The sequence below is a fragment of the Lissotriton helveticus genome, chromosome 9, assembly GCF_964261635.1.
Source record: "Lissotriton helveticus chromosome 9, aLisHel1.1, whole genome shotgun sequence".
NCBI classification, from domain to species: domain Eukaryota; kingdom Metazoa; phylum Chordata; class Amphibia; order Caudata; family Salamandridae; genus Lissotriton; species Lissotriton helveticus.
In genome coordinates, this window is record NC_136070.1 from 1,291,355,119 (window position 1) to 1,291,376,931 (window position 21,813).

General features: G+C 43.6%; 1 protein-coding gene across 1 annotated transcript in view; it reads left to right on the top strand.

Annotated features, from left to right (window-relative positions):
* Positions 1–21,813, top strand: part of LOC144782517 (uncharacterized) — a 116,490-nt gene that overhangs the window by 84,800 nt on the left and 9,877 nt on the right. The window contains exons 6-8 of the mRNA XM_078661921.1: positions 70–153; positions 15,295–15,405; positions 16,211–16,309. Of these exons, the coding sequence (XP_078518047.1) occupies positions 70–153; positions 15,295–15,405; positions 16,211–16,309 (294 nt within the window). The remainder of the gene's footprint in view (positions 1–69; positions 154–15,294; positions 15,406–16,210; positions 16,310–21,813) is intronic.

Genomic DNA, 21,813 nt, shown 5'->3' on the forward strand with positions numbered 1-21,813 from the left:
AGAAACTGAAAACAGGAAAGCCTACTCATGTGTGTTGTAATTAATACTCAGATTGCTTTTTTATGACAGGGCAAGAGATGACGTCATTTTCCATAAAGGAGGAAGAGACAGAGTGTTTGGACAGTGGGATGGACAGGGTCCGCGCTCCCTCAGGCGAGTCCCTTTATTTATCTTTTGTTAATACTTGTTACTCACAGGTTCTTGCAGGGTGTGGATTAAAGCTACAGTTTACAGTTTGGTGCAGTTTCAGCATCCTATAAACAAAGTACGAATGGGCAGGGTGCATACATGTACATAGCTCATCCGCGTTCGGTGCGCAGAGCACACATGGAAAACTTTTTTAGATTGAAAAAAATCTTTTAATATGCATTAGCAGTTTGTTATTTTTTAAGTAAAATTCGGGTGCCGTAACTCACAAAAACCTCTTTCATTTGCATTATTACCTCTGAGATTATAACTCATTTATCCGTTAACTCTACACTGTACGTCTCGGGTGCAGGAAACAAAGGTGTCTTTTGCAGTAACTTGAGATTGACCAAGATCAGGTGCTCAGGTGTTTGCTTTTGAGGTGGGTCTTTGCTGGTTTTTCAAGATGAAGAAGGGAAGGGTTTTCCTCACATTGGGGAATTGGATTCCAGGTCCTGGAGCTTGTCTGGAGAAGAATCCGGAGACTGAAGCTCCTCTCTCTGGGTGCAGGAAGCTGCCTCTTCATGTGATATATCGAACATCTGATCTACTGTGTAAAGAGTCCAGGCCCCCCTTATGGGTGGGCAGGGCTTGCCATGAACTCCCAAAGGACTCTATTAGGGGACTGCGGCCGAGGAGCCTTCGGCTTTAGACAGAGGAGAGCAAGACATCTGCAAATACACACAATGATTAATAAATGACACACACAACTCGAGAAGGAGATTCACGCCAATTTATAAAAATAACAAGCATCTTTACATATGTTTAGGTATCAGAGAAAAATGTTCATGTTCGTGCGTTCGGACCATGGAAATTTGACCATAGTTCAAAGAGTCAAGATGGTTCGGACTGGAGGGCGTCGATTCTCGGTCAATACGGCGACCCTGTGGAATGCCCTCCCGGTTAGGCTGCGAACCGAACCAAGTTACTTGAAATTCCGAAAGCTTCTTAAAACGTTTTTCTTTCCTCAGGATGTGTAAGAACTAGGCCCTTTCTCAGTTGTCCTCTGTTCTACAGCGCGGGGACGCTCCCGGGCAGCCATTTCATTCATGTAAGGACAATTTAAAAAATAAATTCTTTTCACTTTAAAAAGTGGACACTGCAATTTCAGAGTTATGTAATGTTATCCTATGAAAGGAAGAACAATTTCTGCAAACAGGTGTGCACAGCGACTTACAGGCCCAATCTCCAGGAGTTGAGGCGAGTGGTGGGCGAGGTTCAAGGCAGCACCAACAGTACGTCACCAGCGGCACGAGGGCGGCCGGGTGCAAAACAGCATCGGGAGCTCAAAGTATTTCAATGGAGATCGGTCACTGCAGAAAGAAGCTGCAGGCTCTGGTCAGAAGACCAGTCAGGCTGAACCAGCAAGTGTGCTCAGGCCTAGTGATGCTCAGAGACCGGGGGCACCTTTGGTCCTCTTCTCCCAGACCCAGGGGTTACGGGTGCAGAGGTGACTTCAGGCGTCAGGTTTTACTTTACCGGAGCAGTCGCGGTTATGGGGGCCAGTGTGCAGAGGGTGCAGGCGACGTTGAGGAGTCCAGGAGAAATGAAACCACAGTGGACCCGAGCTCTGGAGCGCTGGGGACCTTCTTGACACCGGTGGCCTTCAACTCGGGCCGGAGGCAACGGGTGCCGTGGTGGCTTCGGGTGTCTGGTTTTGGCAGTTCCGGAGGCCTCAGAGTCTTCTCTTTTGGAGTTTCTTCAGAACAGGTCCAGTGTTCACAGGAGGTCTCGAGTCTCTTTCGCAGGTCGGCAGTCCTCCCAGGTTTCTCGATTCAACAGCTGCAGGATGAATTGACTTTGGCACCGTTTTTGACGATGGATGCAGACAGGCCGGCAGGGTTGGTACCAGGTTAGCTGCTTCTTTCCTCTCTGCTTTTCTGTCTCTTCAGTGTCCTCTCTTTTCTTAGGCCACTTAGTGACCAACGCTACCCCCAGAACAGCTTCACTCCCCCTACTCCGTAAACTGTATTGGCTTCCCATATGCAAAATAATCAAATCCAAGATTTGCTGCATGGTATTTAAAGCCCTAAACAACATGGGGCCGAGATATATATATAAATCGGACAAGCTGATCAAATACACTCCCTCTAGAACCTTTCGCTCGGGGTCTTTTTAAAAAATATATATTTTTATTGAGATTTACTGATGTCATACAAAAAGAGTAAATACAATTTCATTATTCCATTAATCCTTTAAACAATACAGAGAGAGCAGATGACAAATTCCCATGAATTCATTACCAAATATATAAATAACATATATCCACAAAGATTGTAAAAGCCAGACTGTTAAAATATTGCAACAAATCATTTGAAGTAAACAACCGACCATAACTGGAAGTCAATTCAGCGCACAATCGGTACAACGACTGCCGTCAACTGACAAAAAGGGCAAGTGCCCTCCAACCCCTCAGTCAGGCGCAGGAATACAAGAATTTGTTCCTGGAACATTAATGGTCTAGCTAGCAAAAGGAATGACCCTGAATTTCTACAATATCTAACCACATTTAACTTTCTATCACTACAAGAAACTTGGGAAGACAAAGTATTCGAACTCCAGGGGTTCACGTCTTGCTGCATTCCGGCAAACAAAAACTCAATCTTTGGACGTAGATCAGGAGGGCTGATGTTCCTCGCCGCTATATCGACAATAGGCGAAATCGAGGCACTGGATTTTCATATAGCTCCTCCAAGTGTCATCCAGGTGGTAAAGCTCTCACTCTGGCTAAAAAAGCAGCTTCAGGAAGCAATTATAATTAATATATATATTCACCCTAAACGGAAACAAACATCGGTGGAAGAGCTGGTGAAAGTTCTAGAAAAAATAAGGGAAGCTAGGGTGTCTGACTTATTCATCCTGGCTGGTGACTTTAACATGCTCCTCTTCAGCAAAGATCAAGACAGCGACCTCATCCAAGAGCTGAATGCAGCATGGGGCGTGCCACCACAAGGCTCAACAAAAAATAATAACTTAACAAAGCACTCGAAAAACTCGCTACGTCATCTGGAACAACTCAATTTAAGGGCCCTAAATGGTCGCTACACCGAAGACGACCCCCCAGCAGCCACCTTCTACTCCAACACACAAACTTCGCACCTTGATTACATGTTCATGTCTCTGAATATGTTCTCCCCGGCCTACTTGGTGGGGCGTCTCCAGGTGATTCAAAATGCGACCGCCAGACTGTTAGGTAATATCCCCAGCTGGGTGAGCGTGAGGAATCACTTGCAGAGTTTGCACTGGTTGCCAGTTCCACAAAGGATTATTTTTAAAATTCTTACACTGGCTCATAAAGCCATAAATGGGCAAGGGCCTGCATATTTGATGGAACGATTTAGTCGTTACTCTCCTAATAGACCCTTGCGATCTGCCGCTCAACATCTGCTGCAGAATTCTCATTTCCGGCGTGCCCGGTTGGGAGGGCAATCAGTGGCGGTGAAGGCCGCCTTGGCCTGGAATGAGCTTCCATTATTCTTGCGTGCCACCCTGAACTTTGTTTTTTTTTAAAAAGCGTTGAAAACACATTTGTTCCGGTTGGCCTTCTCTTGTTTATGTTTCTGCTTTTATTCTGTTTCTTCATCTTCGCGCCAGGATACTCCGGCAGTAATTGAGCGCGTTACAAAACAGCAATAATAATAATAATAATAATAACATCATTCAGAATAGATGCGAGCGACTTCAGTGATCATCTACCTCTAGTGGCCGAAATAAGATCCAACTCGAAACTGGAAATTGAACCCCTCATTGGCCCAGACACAGAAGTCAGCTCAAATTTAAGGCGGTTACTTTGCAACCCCGACAACATTGACTCTATCAGCTTCACTGCGAAAATCCTTTTCTCCCAAGCCTCCGGCTCCTCAACTGAGCTGTCGGATGTCTGGCAAAATTTCATCAATGCCATTAGGGAAAAAATGAGAAGTACTGTGTCTAACAACTTTCGCCAAGTAAAGGGGACCCCAATTTGGAGACATCCATGCCCGGACATGAAAACAGAAAAACGATTAATAAACTAAATCCTGAGACGTATGCGAAAGGACCAGGAAAACCACAGCCTGCAAGCAGTTCTGCGGGAAGCAAAAAAACAGCTCAAACGGATGAAATGGGAAAGCCAAAAGCAAAAAAATGAAGATCTTTGGGTAAAACTTCTCTATGAAGGGAAGCAGAAAAACAGCTCTAGGTTCTGGCAAATGGTAAAAAGAATACAGCACCCTGACCATTTAGGGCAAAATTCACGTATATCAGAGGAAGTATGGATAAAATACTTATTGTCGCACTTCAATAATGATGACATCACAGGAGACACTGCAATAAAGTCTCCTCGCATAAAAACCACAAGGACTGAAAAAGAGGAGAAATTCGATCATCACACGGGCGTAAATACGCATGAAAAGTGGGAGTGTGAGGGTACGAGTCCACCGAAACCTGATAATTCAAAAACGGAAGAAAGACCTGCAAAGGGTGTCGAGCCAGGGCCAACGAAAATTGCCCCAGCAGACATCAGACGGCAAATAATAAAAGGGAGACCCAACGGAGCGTCAGGCCCGAATGGAATACCACCCATGCTATATAAATCAGATGTAGATTTCTGAAGTGCATGTTTGGCACTAGTATTTAACAACACAAGACTCACTTTGTCTCTTCCTGATTCCTGGCACGGGTCCCGATCTACAAACATGGGAGCAAGAGTCATCCAAACAGTTATCGTCTTATTGCCCTGCTAGACGTAGAAGCAAAATACTTCGTAGGGCTCATCTTGGAGGAATTATCGTCATGGGCCTCTGAAAACGCCATCATCTTACTCAACCAAACGGGTTTCTGCAAAGGCCAAGGGACCACAACTAACATTATGGCACTGTCCCTCCTGATGGGTGCAGCAAAAGCAACCAAGTCACCTTTATTCCTCATGTTCATCGACTATACTGCGGCCTTCGACCATGTGGACCGCAACAAACTTTGGCAGAAACTATACAATTGGGGTATTCTGAAATGCCTCCTAGACGCCCTAATACTGCTCCACTCCAATACCTGGATTAAAACTAAACTTGGGGCAGGTACACACCTTTCGAAGCCGATTAGGACGACAAAAGGACTAAAGCAGGGGTGCCTACTAGCGCCCATCTTATTCAACCTTTTTTTAGCGGATTTACCTGCAGAACTCGATAAATGCCGCAACCATGCACCCAAGTTAGGGAAAATCACCCTTTCAAATCTTTTATATGCGGACGATCTGGTGCTGATAAGCCGCTCGCCAACAGGCCTTCAGCACCTCTTGAACGCAGCCTACGCCTTCTCAGCAAAGAACGCCCTCCGAATAAATCTTAACAAATCAAAGGTCATGACGGTGAATTACAGGAAAAAAAGGAATCCTTGCTCGCACTTGAATGGAGAAAAACTTGACCGGGTAGCAACATACAAGTACTTGGGTGTTCTCCTGGACTCAAATAATACGTTTAGGGCACAACTTCATTCCATTCGAGGGAAGGCCACAATGACTTATCTGGCATTAAAATCACTAAAGGCCAAACTCCCCGATCTCACACTCAAACCCTTTCTTGAAGTCCTGCGTGCAAAACTACAACCAACGCTCACGTACGGGAGTGAATCTCTTCATGGGAAGGATGCCGCACTGCTGGACACAGTCATAGCCAACTCCTATAGGGCTATTTTTAATCTTCCTAAATATGTCTCTCCCGCTCAGATTCGTTTAGAATTTGGCATTCTTAAACAAACATTAGAAAGGCGGAGTGCGTATGTAGCCAGCTGGCGCAAGATCCGCAATGCAGAGGCCGACTCCCTAAATGCCAACGTATGGGAAGAGTTACTTCGGCATCGTATTTCGTTGCCTAGAGACTACTTATTTGAATCAATTGAAGTTCTAGGTTTGTCTGACATCTGGGAAACGTCCATAGATCTCCAGTCCTTCAAAAAATTAGCTAAAAAATCAGCACGTATTATCTCAGCGATTGAAGACAAGAAGGACTTAGCAAACAGAGCGCATGGATGGACAACCCTGGGTGATTATGGTAAAACACAGCCACAAGCATACCTCAATACCGGGATGAAAAGAAAAGTTAAAGAAAAGTTTCTAAAATTACGCGTTGGTGTAATCCCGATACTGCCACACCTGCCCCCCTGGGAGAGAGAGAACACATGCTATGCAACAATGTCGCCTGTGTAAGTCCGGCAAGGAGGACATTGTTCATGTGATTTGTATATGCCCCAGACTAAGGGATTTGAGGTATAACCTTTTGCTACCAATCTTTAAATCACATGCTGTTCGGACCTGCAGGCAGGCAGTCAAACTATGCTTTACCACCAGTAACACCAAACTGAATTGCCAGGATGTGAAGTTCTTTAACTTAATAAGAAAAAGACTTAATAACGTTTGAAGAACTTTATTATGACCTGAGGCCAACCTTGAACTGATCCCAGTAAATCTCTTACCTTTTAAGCTTAATTATCAACTGTTTTTAATGTTTCTATTGGTGTTTTATATTTTTGTAAAGATTTTAATTAATCATGTACAAATAAACATTACTTACTTACATTTGAAGATACATATTCTTGAAAAAGTAAACCTTTAATTACAAGCTAAAACTTCTCCATTTGGCAAGTGGAGCCCAGATGTTTCCGCCTAGTACCCTGGATTTTTTACCCTTTAGCTTGTATAGACAGGACTCTATGTTGTGCATTCCAAGCAACCTTGCCATCCACATTTGAAAGGAGGGGGGTTGGTATGGATGTATGATGTTACAACGCAGGCTATTACAACGCCTGCCTTTACAACGCGGATTTTACATCGCAAACCTTTACAACGCATAGTGCTTTTAGGCGCTGGATAGTGATTTATTTAATTTACTATTCCAACTCCAGTACCCGTGGATAGTAGGGAAGGTGTGGATTAGTAAATTAAATATATTCCCTATCCTAGAGCGCCCCCCAGCGCAATGCGTTGTAATGGTTTGCATTGTAATGACCGCGTTGTAATGGTAGTGCGTTGTAAAAGTTTCGTTGTAAGTGATGTTTACCGGTGGTATCCTTCCAACCTGCTGAGATAAGAATGCGAAGGACTGCCACAGACCTAAAAACCATAGCCTCTGCTTCACCACCTAGGTTTAGTTTCCAACCTGAGCCTAGAAGCATCAGGGTAGGGGATAGAATGATTCTACAATCTAGCAGCCCCTCCAAAAAGTTGGTGATTTCCCTGCGTATTAAAGTTAACTTATCACAATGGTGGAACATGTGGAGTAGATCTGCAGGACCCGCATCACACCTAGGGCATTTATCATTGTCCCTCATACCCCAAGCGAACAGTTTCACCGGGGAATGATATAAATTAAACGGCGTTTTGTAGTGCTGTGACCGCAGATTCGAAGATCGAAAAAGTCTCTTGTTTAATATAAGGGCTAGATCTAGATCAACATCTGGGTCTCCTAGCTTCCCTGCAAGTGTCGATTCAGTTTTCTCCAGATCGTCTTGCAAACCCAGCATTAGCTGGCTATACACTATTTTAATATTACTACCCCCCTTTCTTAGGTAATCAATCATGGGGATACAGGTTGTTATGGAGATCCTAGGTCTAAAAGCCGTCAAAGTTCGAACTAACTGCCCATACAGGAACCAATGATTGGGTGGAATCCCATGCTTACGCTGTATCTCTTCAAACCTAAGGATGTCATCCCCCTCCATGATGTCCCCTATGGTCCTTATTCCATGTTCTCTCCAGAACATGCAGTTCCTGTCTGTACCTAGGTGGGGAAAAAGGTTAGAGTTCCAGAAGTGGAGGTACACATTAATTTTTGGTATATCCAACAGCTTTTGAGTAGCTTTCCAAATCCCCCATGCCCCGTCCAGGATCTTATACCGGGCCTTCTTATAATATCTGCGATCTACTTCACGCAGCAGTAGACCAATAGCCTTCTTCCCCAATAATAGCTCAAGAATAGATGGAGGATTCTGCCTATCTCCCGGGACAGCAGCGGGACTAGGTTCCGATTGAAAAAGCACAGTCATTCGTGCCAAGAGACATGTCCAGTGATATAAACGGAGGTTTGGCAAGGCCAAGCCCCCTCTTTCATATGGGAGCGACATAAGATTCATGGAATGCCTAGTATTCCCATGCTGCCAGATAAACCTATTAAAGATTGATTCCAGATTTTTTATTAATTTGTCCTCAAGCATTAATGGGATGGCCCGAAACAGATATAAAACTTTCGGGAACATCGTCATTTTGAGGACATTCACCCTCCCTATCAAAGAGAGGTGCAGGACATCTAATCTTTTCAATACGGCTTCAATCGAGCCCATAAGGGGGAGGTAGTTATCTGTGATAATCTTATCCACTGAGGCATTAATTCTTACCCCCAGATAAACTGCTGAGTCTACATATCTACTGTCTACCTTTCTGATGTTTTTGGTGCAGATTATCTGAGTCTTTCCCTCATTTAGCAGATATTCTGAATTACTTCCAAAATCCTTAGCCAACTCCGTCAGAATGGGCATCGCCTGCTGTGGATCGATAGTAAGAACCGCCAGGTCGTCGGCGTATGCTAGCAGTTTATTTGGATACCCATTAAGCGTCACTGGATTGATCTGGGGGCACCCAGGATTTTTTGGATCAGGGGGTCTATATATAACGCGAAGAGAATCGGAGAACAGGGACAACCCTGTTGCGTCCCCCTTTTGATACCTATGGTCTCCGAACACTCTCCCATTACTAACACCCGGGCTATCGGATCTTTATACATCGCTCTTAGAGCTCTGATAACCTTAGTTCCGAATCCCCTACCTACAAGGATGCCCCACAGGTAATCCCAGACCACGCGGTCAAAAGCTTTCTCCGCGTCGAGGAGGATCATGGCCATATCCCCCCCCGCGGCATCGAATAAAGTAATTGCTCGACCAGTGTGGTCCGTAGTGCCTCGCCCAGGCACAAACCCATGTTGCCACGGAGAGACGAGACCGCCAATGACCCCAGTCTCTTGGCCCAGATTTTAGACTACTGTTTTGTATCAGCATTAATGAGAGATATTGGGCGATATGAGCCCGGGTTCTCCTTAGGTTTGCCCTTCTTGTGGAAAATAATAATGTTAGTTTCCTTCCAGGAATCGGGTATATCCCCTGAACACAATATGCCATTGAAGAGGTCCAGCAATATTGGAGCGATCTCAGATTCAATGCTTTTATATACTTCCAGGGGGATTCCGTCTGGGCCTGCTGCCTTACCGGCTGCTAGCTCCCGTAAGGCACCTATAATCTCACTAATGGTCAGGTCCCTATCCAGCTCTTCTCTAGATTGTTCGTCCAATCTTGGACCTTTATCCCCGCTCTCCTCACTCTGCTGACTCTGACGATTCTCTTCATCATACAGTTTTTGATAAAAAATTTTTAAAGACCTGTACAATTTCCTTAGACTCTGTATGGTCTTTGCCATCCTCCTGTATGCAGGATATTACATTTTCTGTTCTGTCCTGTCTAATCCGGAGCGCCAGAGCTCTGCCTGCCTGTTCTCCTGTTTCATATTGTTTCGCCCTAGAAGACTGGTATTCTCCTATCGCCTTCTGTGTGACCATTTTTTTGAGCTCTGCTTTAATAATCATCAGATTCCTTTGGCTCTCCGCCCCATCAATACCCCGTCCGATATCCCTTATATATAATTCTTCATCCTTCGCTAGTTCCCCCATAAGTCTGTCTAACTCTCCCCTATCCTCCTTCCTTAGTCTAACCGAACAGCTTATGGTTTCCCCCCTTCGAGCCGCCTTAAAGGATTCCCAAACGCCATTCCTGGATGTACTGTATCGGTTTGCATCAAAGAATATCCCTGTCCACTTTTTGAGGTGTTCCACGAATCTTTGATCAGTTAATAACCTCATTCCGCTCGGGGTCTAAAGATCTCCTCCTTGTACCCCGCATAAAACAAGCTAGATTAGGAGGCAAATCTTTACTTATATAGCTCCTCAACTTTGGAACCAACTGCCCAGCCGCATACGTCTCTGCACCAACTACTTATGATTCTGAAAACTGTTAAAAACCTCACAGTTCTGATCTTTCTATTCTTGCTGTCTAAAGGTTATCACAGCGCTACTCCGATAGGGGTGATTCATGCGCTTTATAAATGTTATAAATAAATAAACGCAATCTCTCGAGCTTATAGCATTATCTTCTCCTTGCCAAGTTACACCTCTCCTGCACAGATAAGGTTAGAATTCGGGTTGTTAAAGCAGTCATTAGCTAGACACGGCGCATATATTATATGCTAGAACAAGATTAGGAACGCCAAACCCAACTCACTGAATTATTTGTTATGGGAAGAGCTACAGCACCGCAACACATCACCGGCAAGAGTCCCTTGTCTTTACAGGTCTTGTACAACTCTGTAACTATTCATGGTAGATTTAAAGGAAAGAACCAAGAAGTAATAGAAATATGAAAAGCAGAAGCAGATAAGGCTCAGAGTATGCAAAGTTTTCTCCAATGAGATTTATAATGGATCAATATGAGTTGACTAGGTCTTCACCTGCACAGATAACAGTGACCATCCCATTCCGAGATTGTAAGAAAGTGTACTGTTAAGTGGGATGGATGGCTGTCCACCTTACAAAAAAAAGCCAGTAACCTGTTAGGTCTAGGTAAAGGTTTCAGTAATTTAAACTGGAGCTCAACCTCTGGTAACTTTAGCACAGTGCAGACTGGCTTAACTTAGAGAAAACTTGCAAAGAATTTAAAAGAGTCAAAAACACAATATAAATTCTCACTCTAATTTTTAGATATAGCCCAATATTTAATTAACAAAATGACATTGTAGAAAGCTGGGTACGTCTTGCATACCCCCCCCCCACTTTCTGCCGGGTATTTGATGCACCTATGACTAAAGTGTCCTGGGCTCCTGGCAGCCAGGCCCGCATTCCCAGGGTTCTTTCCCTAAAAATGTACCGTTGTTTACCCAATTGTCAGTAACTCTAGCTACCACTGTAAATCCCTAGTAGATGGTACCCTGGTACCTGGGGCTTGAGATAACAAAGAGGGTCCCAAGAGCAGCAGCACAAATTGTGCCACCCTAAGGGACCCCTCACCAAGCACATGCAGGACTATGCGGGAGCCCAAGGACTCGCCAAGGTGGTTCAATCTTAATACACACCCACTTTCAAATCTCGCCACGGAGAATCCTTGCAGCTCACGAGAGGTCACCGGACAGTTTACATCGTAGGCAAATTAGAGCTCTTACAAAATAATCAAAACATCAATGACATTTAGATTTTTTGCGATTAGTCCATAATGAGATGCTGCTGAAGGTTTCAAAAACCTTAATTTATCGTCTAGGTAGAATCTCTAATTAGCTTTATTCATTTTTTTAAGTTTATAGAAATATAAAATAGATTTAGTTAAAAACGCATAGTGTTCCATAAAGAAACACAGTAAGATAACTAAAGGACCTATTCTAAATAAAATCCAGAAAGAGTTCCTCTGGAGAAGAGCGAATTCGAGAGGAACTTCTCATAAAGAGTAGTTCTGGAAACTCAGCTGAGTTCCCTACAGCTGCAGTACCAACTGTAAATAAAAATGCGATCCTGACAGTAGCATTGATCAGTAATGATCCAAAGGTCGAGAATGAGAAGGAATCCGTCACCTTAGGGAAATAGCCACGTAAGTCAACTCTCCATAAAAAAGAGCCTCAGGGCAAGGAAAGATCCAGCAGCAGGACTACTGGAAAAGAAATTAGGAGGCAATGTGGTGCATGGAAAGTGAAAAGGTGTCTCTCCTCCTAAACTAGCTTGGAACACTCATTAATCGAGATTCATACTTTCGTAACAATTCTGTGGGCTTCCTCTGTCAATGTCCAATGAGATTAGTTCACGAGGTAGTGTTGTCAGTCATACGATGCTTCTTCTTCCGATCCCCACAGTCTGTACTCTCGTCGCCATGATCGATACAGATGTTACCGTATTTATTACATGAGGGAAGGTTGTTATGAGAACTTTCCTACCTAAGTTAACGGGCACACTAGGACCTCAATGTGTGAACAATGGCTTGTCAGTAATATGAAAGCAACTATCAATGTTATTCGGAAACCGAAGTCTCTAATTCATCATTTAACAAAAGCAGCTTTAATAAGCTCTTTGTATTCTAACATATGATGTGACATGGGGCGAGGCGCTGGATGACACAATCTTATAGTCCGCATATTTCTAAAGGACGTCACTAATGCTGAGCAGTTTTACTAAATGCCTTATTCATGTGACTGTGAGCAAGAGTCGAGTGAAAAGACTCTTGGGCCTTTTTAATGTACACGTTAAGAAATGGTTTCTTTTGACAGGTTGCAGTGTATGTTTTGCACTGATACAGCCAGGCTACAATGATCGGCCTGAAGACATGTTTGCACTGGCACTGTAGTGGATCGCACAATAGGTGCAGTAGTCCACTAATGGCATTGAACTTCCTGGCCCTGGGAAAATATTGGCCCATATACTACAGACTTTTACTAGGGGTGTTAAATATACCTATTTGAGACGTTAAATATACCCATTAGGAGTATGCTAATTCAGCCACGTTTAAAGGGGGAGCCCATGCACTTTACTACTGGTTATCGGGGGTAAAGTGCACATAGTTCTAAAGTCAGCAAAACTCTTGTCCTGCAATAGGTGAAACATCTGGGATGACCATGCAGAGAAGGCAGATCTCATACAGATACCAACTCATCAGTTTCCTTATCAGCTGCGGTACATGTGAGTGGGGTATAAAAGGGATGGATACCTCATGATCAATAGATACTGGAGAAGAGTCGGCCATAGTTTCCCGCATAACCAGCAGCGCTGTCTGGTGTTTCATGCTGACTGACATAGGTGAAGACAGCAAGCTTTGCCTGGTGGAGCATTCTGCCATGTATCTCTGACATGTGATTGCGACAACATTTTGACTGGAATGAAAAGCGAAATAAATCTACCCACGTTAGCATTCTTTCCAAAAAGACAGAAGTTAAGTGCCATCACAAACACAGGCTTCCTTGCCAGTATGGTGTGCAAGGGTACCCCCACCGATTTATTAGACCACAAAGCCAGTCCAGGATGTGTTACAGCTTTCTTGTCAAACTGCAAATTCACAGCTCATTCACATGTCGATTAAGAATATGACGCAGCGATCACAGTACGGAATGGTCGCGAGTTGGAGACGCCGAATGTGCAGCAATTCCCCTCTGTTTGCCTTTAGTTTCCTTAACAAGCAAATATCTACACCCCATGCACCTGGAGGTATGTTAGTTTCACTCTTGTGCTTGTGATTGCCAAAGTCCCTGTGTTATCTGCATTGGTCTCATTCCAACAGTTTTTTGCAGCACCACTGTGGTTTTACTGATGCGATGACATAATGCTGACAGGATACCAGTACAGAACTGGTTTTCTGCCCAGAGTATTGACCCCTTTAAATGTTTGTGTTTTTCACATGCTCTTTTTAGGTTTGGTCTACATGAAATCTCTTGTAACGAAACAAAAGTACCTTGAAAGGGGCTTCCCATTACTTACCTTTACTCACCATTGGTTGGCTCACACGTCACTCTCGTTTCCTTTCTTCCTGTTGGTCAGTGCCTCCAGCTTCCTGCTCAGCTTCACGCCTTCATCCTTGCTGTGGAGCCTGGACCAAGTACTGTTTCCGGCGGCCAGTGTCCTTACACTAGTCGCACACTTGTAACATACTTTTTTTTTTTACTTTCCAGCATCCGCATTCTGTTCGATGCTTACCCGTCCATACCACCACCTCACTTTTTTCACTGTATGGCTTTTCCCCATCCCGCATAGTTTGTTTTATAGAGCGCAAAGTCGACCTGAAGAACCTGGAATGCTTTACATGTGTGTCAGTTACATTGCACAAGAACTGTTTTTACAGGCATGGGGAGATGAAGTGATTTGCCCAGAATCTCAGGATGTTGAGCCAGCGCCTGGACTCGAACCCAGTTCACCTGCTCCAAAGTCAGCAGCTCTAGCAGTAACGCCACAGCCTGTCCATGGTCAGTGTTCCAGCTAGCTACACTTTGAAATGCTGGTAACCGCAAAGGACATTTTTTTTCAAGAATATAAACTCCATATTAAGTATAGGGAAAGTAACAATTTTAAGTTGTTTGCATGTGCATAGCTTAATGTAATAAAAAAAACATTATGACGCTGTATGGCCACGCCATATCGCTTTTTCTATTACTTGATAGGGTAGCACAACAGGTCTCACCGCTGTGGAACATTAAAAAAAGAAAAACAATGACAAAGTCAATAGGTCTCACATAGGCGAAACCTAATTGATTTGCCAATGCTTGTTATCGTCTTCCTGTCCAGATAACAGACAACGGTCAGATGTACATTTTATACGTTTGCTTGTTCGGCTGTGAACATTGATTGCCAATTCTTCCCATCATTACAGTCCTGATGGCTTCTTTATTATCAGGAGACTCCAGTGGTTCTTTGCTGTGCTGCTTTCTCCGTTCCTGCTGATATCACGAGTACTAGAAGGAGACCGTTCCAACCCTACGTAATGCTCTCAACCCCAAACAGTTCTACACCGTTAGAGGCTCTTTTGAATATCAATCTTGTGCAGGCTGGTGTTACTCAGTACCTTCAGTGAACCCCTAGATCTCTCTTACTCTTGTTTAAATACCGTAGCATGTCCCTATAAAGCCAGAACACGTCTACCCCTTTCTTCGTATTAAGCACACGCCCATTGGAGATGTGTCTGAAAGGGTCTGCGGGGGACGCGGCTCAGCAACGGAGCTCAGCTACCCATCAGTAATCCTAGTTCTACTGATTTGCACTTGATTCTCTTCCTCGTCCCACTTCACTAGTTCGTTTTCCTTCTCTGGCGTTTGCAGCCAGAGGCCATTAACTGAAGATTGGTACATTCTCCATAGATGGCTGCATGATCGAAGATGGAAAAAGATGTTTGTGCGCTCTGCTTGGAGCTTCTTATCTCTCAGGTTTTTGTTTGGTTGTAGCTCCTTCCACCATCTAATAGTTCCTCCCACTCACCAGTTTTTTCTCAGACTCCCTGTTTCCGATCTGTTGTCTCTTTGCAATGAGTCTTTCCCATTATAAGGAAGTATTGTAATAAGAATTATTGTTTCTATTTCAGGCTGTCCAGCTATCTCATCAGTTTTTACACTAAGCATAGAACCAGAGGAGGAGAAACAAGAGGAAGAGAAGCATTTACAGAAGACGCGCAAACCCAAGACGTGGACCTCAGGTGGGTGGGAGCAGTGTCATATTGATGCCAAGAAGGCAGCCAATGAGTCAGTGGGAGACAGAAGAAGACAGAGAATATACCATTACTTTTTTAAGATTACCTCTGGTGACCATTACCATGACAAAGTCCCCCCTTCAACACCTTATTTCAATTGCCCCTACACTGTGCACCATCACCTTGTGAAAAGATAAATACTATGTATTTATTTTAATTGAATTAAATGTATTTGAAATGCTCCACAATTCATTTTGTTTACTTTGATTTAATTAATATAAAAATAATTATACATGTTTATTACTAAGAAATAATGTAGGAGCTGCAATTTGGGGAAAGTATTTTTAATTTAATAAAATTAAATGGTAGTTAAATACAATTAATTACATATTCGTTATACCTTTGCTGTAAAGATAGGATTAAGGCAAAGAACACTCCATAATTCAATGGTTTAAGTTTTTAATAGTAATACGGAGTAGGATCAGTGTTGGCCATCACTAATGAGGAAACGAGATAAGGTCAAAGTGGGAAGGAACAGCAGATGAGCTAATGCCGGGGAAAGGATGAGAATGAGAGAGAGGAGCGCAGAAAGACAGACTGAGAAACAGAGAGAGGAAGAGAGATAAAGAGTGAGGGAGGCAAAGTGAGAGAGTGAGATAGGGAGAGAGGAAGAGAGGTTGAAAAAGAAAGGTGAGAGGAAGAGAGAACGAGGGGGCATGGCAGAGAGGGGGGCTATAGCACATTAATCCTAGTTAATGGTAACAGCATACTGTTATTTTTCTAATCATTTGCCTCATTTTCTTCAAAGCAGCAGATGAGCCACAGGCCACCTCTACTGTATCAATGATTCTGAAGGATGGAAGAGAATCCTTCCTGCAGGACCAGCGAGAGCCGCTGGAGATGGGACCAGGTAGGAGGATTGGGACATCAGTGAGGGGATTTGGTTCATATGAATCACCTTGAATGTTATCAGTTAAACTTAGTCTGCTCTTCCCTCATAAAAGTACATGTGTTCTGGTGAATCCTTATTTCTGCAGATTTCTCACCTTAAGAATATCCTATTGGGTGTCAAACATCTCTCGGAAACGCGCAGTAGTGGCTCTTAAGTACTGCAAGGTGGCCTCATGCTGGTCTCATTTCCTGTTTTTTGTGTATCGTTCAACAAGATATGAAGTACCTTCTCTGTGCTTCACCGTCAACATTGTCCGTGGCTTCAACAGTAACTGAGTCGAATCTCTCCTCAGAAAGTTTCAAATCTGGTCTTAAGATCCAGAATCGAATGTCTTTATCGAAGCCATACAACATGTGCAGGTGGTATCATGGACCCAGCCGTGGAACGGAGTCCTGGGATTTGTGTTCCCTGATGCATCCAAAGGCCATCAGGGAGTGAGAGGCCAAGTTATATTTGGTCAAGGCCCAAAGGGATACGCCAAAGCTACAGGTACGTGTCCAGAAAAGGAATGAATTCCCAAAACATCTTCCCAGAAAAAAGCCCCATATGAAACAGAAATCCTCCTCTTCCTTGAGGAAAGGATCCCGTTCACAGAACTGTTTGGAGTTACGGGCCATTTCCTGATGCCAGGCTGCTCCATAGAGCTGATTTCGAAGCTGCAGATGATCGAGCTGTAATTTCCTGATCCTTCCGCTGATCCTGCACAGGTTGAGGCACCTTCAAAGAACATGTTGGACATTTTTAGGATGGCGCCCGGTGCCCCCTGGGCCAATCCGCAAGGGATGATCTACCCCTTCCAGCCTAGTGACCCTGGCAGCTCCTACTATACGGCTCCAAAGGCTCTAGCCTTGACGCCTACAAAGAAGTCACAGATGGCATCATCGCTTGTCTGCCTGGCGCCTTTCTCCTTAGCTGATGGTGCTTGAAGCTTACCCATTAATTCTCCTTTCTCAGACATGTTTGCCCTGCTGTAGCAGCAGTCACTGTTCCCACGTCATAATAGGCGCTCTCTTCCTATCTTCCAGTTCTCCATTATATGTGTAGGAAGCTGGCTCTTTATGAAATATATCAATAATCTGATATCTCGTATAAGAGTCCAGGGGTTCGCTTACTAGTGGACAGGGGTTGCTATGCAATCCCAAAGTGCTTTGTTAAGGGGTAGTGTGGGAAGAGATCTGGCATGCAGCAACCCAGTGACCTTCTGTCAAAACTGCAAAAGATACCAGGCAAAAGGTGGGGGTGACCATGTCAAAAAGGGCCACTATCCTACAATTACCCTGTCTTTCAAAAGCAAAAGAGGCCCTTAGCTTTCACAAACACTGGTGAACATGGAATTGTTTAAGGACGTGGGAAAGTGTATGGATGCGGGAAAGGTCTGCTTTACACATAAGTGGACACTTAAGCCCTCCACCAAACACTCCGCAGTACCTATCCAAGAAACTCCTCATCGCTGGTACCACTCGTCCTCTGAGAAGCACCAACGCCCTCCTCCTAATCCCACCTCTGCATAAAAAGAAAACCACAAAATCTCACTCCTTCTCTGGTAATGCCCCTACTATCTGGAATACCCACCCAAAAAACCTGCGCTGTAACCCTTCCTACGCCAGCTTCAAAAAAGACCTCAAAACCCACTTCCTAAACTACTGAAGTAATCAAAAATCCTTCTCAGGGGTCTAACTGATACTTGGTCCTTTTAAAACCAACAAAGAAGAAATTCCATAGAAGCTGAAATATAAAAGTAAATTTTTATTAACCTTAAATGAGGTGAGACTACGTCACACAGAAGCCTTGGCAACTGAATGAGGCAGTCTGTTAGAATGGTCTTACTTCACGTCTTATATACTCTTTATCCTGACCCAGGCATGTAAGGAAGTTCTACCAATTACATTCCTAAACAAATGGAAAATCTGGAGGGTCAGCAGGTGAGTAGCCTTTGGGGTTTTAGCAGGATATGGGCAAAACATTATAATTACATAGTTCACAGAGGTTAATCTGATTTACATGGCACTGCAGGGCATAGCATGATTACTTGTCAAACAAAGGTTAATCTGATAAGCACAGGTAACGGTGAGGACGATAAATATCTGGGAAACTCAATGTAGCATGGGCTGGTCAATCAGTGTCACGCCAAAGCATGAATCGAGTGTCCGTGCAGGAATGCAACAGGTCAAAAGTTTGAGCTCCAGAGTGTTCGTGATACAGGGAGAAAGTCAGTTACAAGGACACAGCACACAATGGTGGAAAAAATGGCTGAGTGAGTGGCAAGACAATAAACGCACTTTTCCACAGACCCTCCTTTTGCCATAAGCGAAACCATTTTCAGTAAATTACAATGTTCATCACGCTTGTGCAACTGTGCCCAAAGTCCGTTCTAAGCCTCTTTGGTAGGCTTCTTTCGTCCATCCATTGTCTTCCTCCGCGTTGGGCCTCTCGATCCAGGCCTTTCCATGAAAATAGCGCTTCTTAGTATCTGTTGGAGTGCCCTCCTGGCAAACACTCACAGCTCACTCGAAAGTCTCAATGTCTCAAGGCAGGGCACCAGTGTCTCTCCTCTGCGGCAGGCACTACAGATATCGTGCTCTTCGTTGGTCATGGGCGCTGATCATATCGTGCAGACCCAAGTACTGTTAATTGGGAAAGAGCAACAGACTTTCACGTTCAGCAACACTCTCAGGCTCCAACACTCGCTATTCAGTGTCAGAGGATGCTCAGGCTGCTCTTTTATTTAATTTTTCTTTTAATCATGGGTACCACAATGTAGTGCTTTTTGCCAATCCTGGATCCTCCGGTGCACTGCCCTTCCGTTGGAGCAAAGAAAAGGGGGTGTGTGGCCAAAACTCAGGCCAAGGGGCTCAAGGGACTGCACACTGTCAGAGGTTACCAACACATGACAGGTAGAAAACTGAAGCCTCAAAACAACAGGGATCCTTCTCTTTTGCTCTTTTGCACTGAAACTCTGGTTTTGTGATGTCCAACGCCGTCTGATGGAGCAAGTACGATGCTTTGGCGATACCATTGATGGCGCGCTGGCGATCGCTGTCCAGCCTTGCTACTTTCTGGGTGCTGGGACTGTAGGGCCAAGACGTCCGGTCCTCATCTGTAGCTGTCACTGATGGGAATTAGGCTTAAATCAATGTTCTGCAGGTTATTATGACTTGATACCGCAGAACCTAGTGACATAGGAAATGTGACACAGTTGTTAGTTTCCTTCAAATTCAGTACAAAAATAGTTCATTGTATTTAACAAGGGGACTGCAAGCAGGCGGCGTGCAATCTGCGAGGGAGTGGCCATACGCCATGGGACAATTCTGGTCTAGAATACACTGTCATTCTCAAAGGCAATACTTCTAATCTCTTCAATTGAGTACCCTTCATTACCCTCTGCCATCTAAGGGTAGATAGTTACATGGGAATTCTATCTGAATGGATGTCCTCACACATGGAGGCATTGTCTAATGGGGTAAACATTTCTTTTTTTCTCAATGATTACGTCTAGGTGTTCCTAAATTCCTTATCTAGAACACCTCAAAAGAGAAATCACATGATACAGATTATCAGGGACATGTAGATACCTCCCTTTCATAACTGTGCATCAGGTGCACTATGCAATACACAGGCTAATGATCAAAATGTGGAAACAAAAGACAAGAACTAGAGAGTCCTGGTATTTCCATGATTTAGAACACATCTGATCCCACCGAAAATTAAAGAAGCAGGAACAAAAGGGTAAAAAACCAAATTAAAATAGTCATTGAAAATTTGTCATGTTCAAAAAAATAAATGTAAGGTATCTCCTATTGAGGTGGAAAACTTGTCTTACTATAGTATTGAGTCAGTTAACCAGTCCATCACTACCCTGACAGTCAGACTGGAAAACATCGAAGTAGGCCTAAAGAAAATTCTTAAAAACCAGTCTGGTCATACAAAAGGGAATTATACATAATATGGGGGTCCCTGGTATATTACTGCAGTCTGGAAGTGTAAACCTGAACAATATACCAACAATAATAAAAGGCTGACTGGTGAAAGGAATACGGAAGAGGGAAATGGGACTAGGACACCACTAAAATCCCCAATAACTAGGCACAATGCGACATCAATCAGGGGAGAAGCGACAAAAGAAAAATCTATAGGAAGAACAAGAAATGACTTGGGTGATAGTCAGGCATGAGACACAACACCAAGAGTATGGGTGATACACAAAAATCAAAATAGTTCACAAATGTTAGCTCTACCGCTGGCCGCTACACCATATACGGTAATCTCAGCTAATGTTCCAGTTCCTTCTTCAGGGAAAAATGAAACCTGGTTTCCTTTAAGGAACAAAGCCATACGCTACTTAGGAAGCAGAACAAAACTGACTAATGTAATATAGAAATTAGGTCACCATGTACAAGAGTCACAGATCTATAATTTATCCTTACGTCCAATCAGGATACATAAATCTAGGGCTGCCTGTTCCTTAAGGGAAGGGGCAGTAACGTGACTAACTGCAGGTGACACACTTTGATCCTGTATATCTCTTTTTATTTTCCTTCAATACCATTATAGCTAAAATAGACATGCACTGGTGAAGTGTTGTCTCTCATGTTCACAGCATGAAACTATCATATCTGTGAAATTTAGTATCAGAGCAAATCCACCCAACTGTTGTGCAGCGATATGCATCGTCATGAAGATCCCTTCACAACACAGGGGAACTTGTAATAGTATCAGAAGCAACAACATAAAACAAAAACATGCATAAAATAAAAAAAAACACATGTCAAGCCATCAGATATACTTGCTGTATATCAAGCACAAAAAGCATAGACAAAACAATAGCATATGTAAATGAGGGGTGACGCACAACACCATGTCATGTACTTTATGAACTGTGAACCTGCAGCCTAAAACCCAATATTCGGGCCTGCCTAATTTGTCAGGCTTAAAATCAAAATTACACTTTCTTTTACTTTCCTCATCCTCCTTTTGACAGCTGGTCACCAGTTAGTGGTGATCGGCTGTCAAATACAACTTACTGTGTCGCTTCTGACACACAGGACCAGCAGGAACAATTCATAGAAGGACATAATGCAAAAACATGAAAAACACATGAACATTTTTTTTTCTCTCAAAGGAGTCATACAAAAAAACTCATCTTGTTTCAACATATTGCTGATACTTTTACATAACACACAAAATATCAACTGTAACTAACCATCTTAAATTAAGGCAACTACATGGACATTATTTTTCAAAAGCAGAAATACAAATATATCACCCCCTTTGAGGCCCTGCTTTTCCAAGCAATGATTTCTCCATCTGTTTACGCTTACTCCTAACTCCCACCTTACTGACCTTAAGGTCAAAATCTGCCTCGCGCTCTGCGCTCCTCAGCCCTCTCTCCTCACCCTGAAGCTGTCAATGACAAAAAGCCTTCCTAACTCTTTCTAACCTGTAATAATTAACCCTATTTAAAA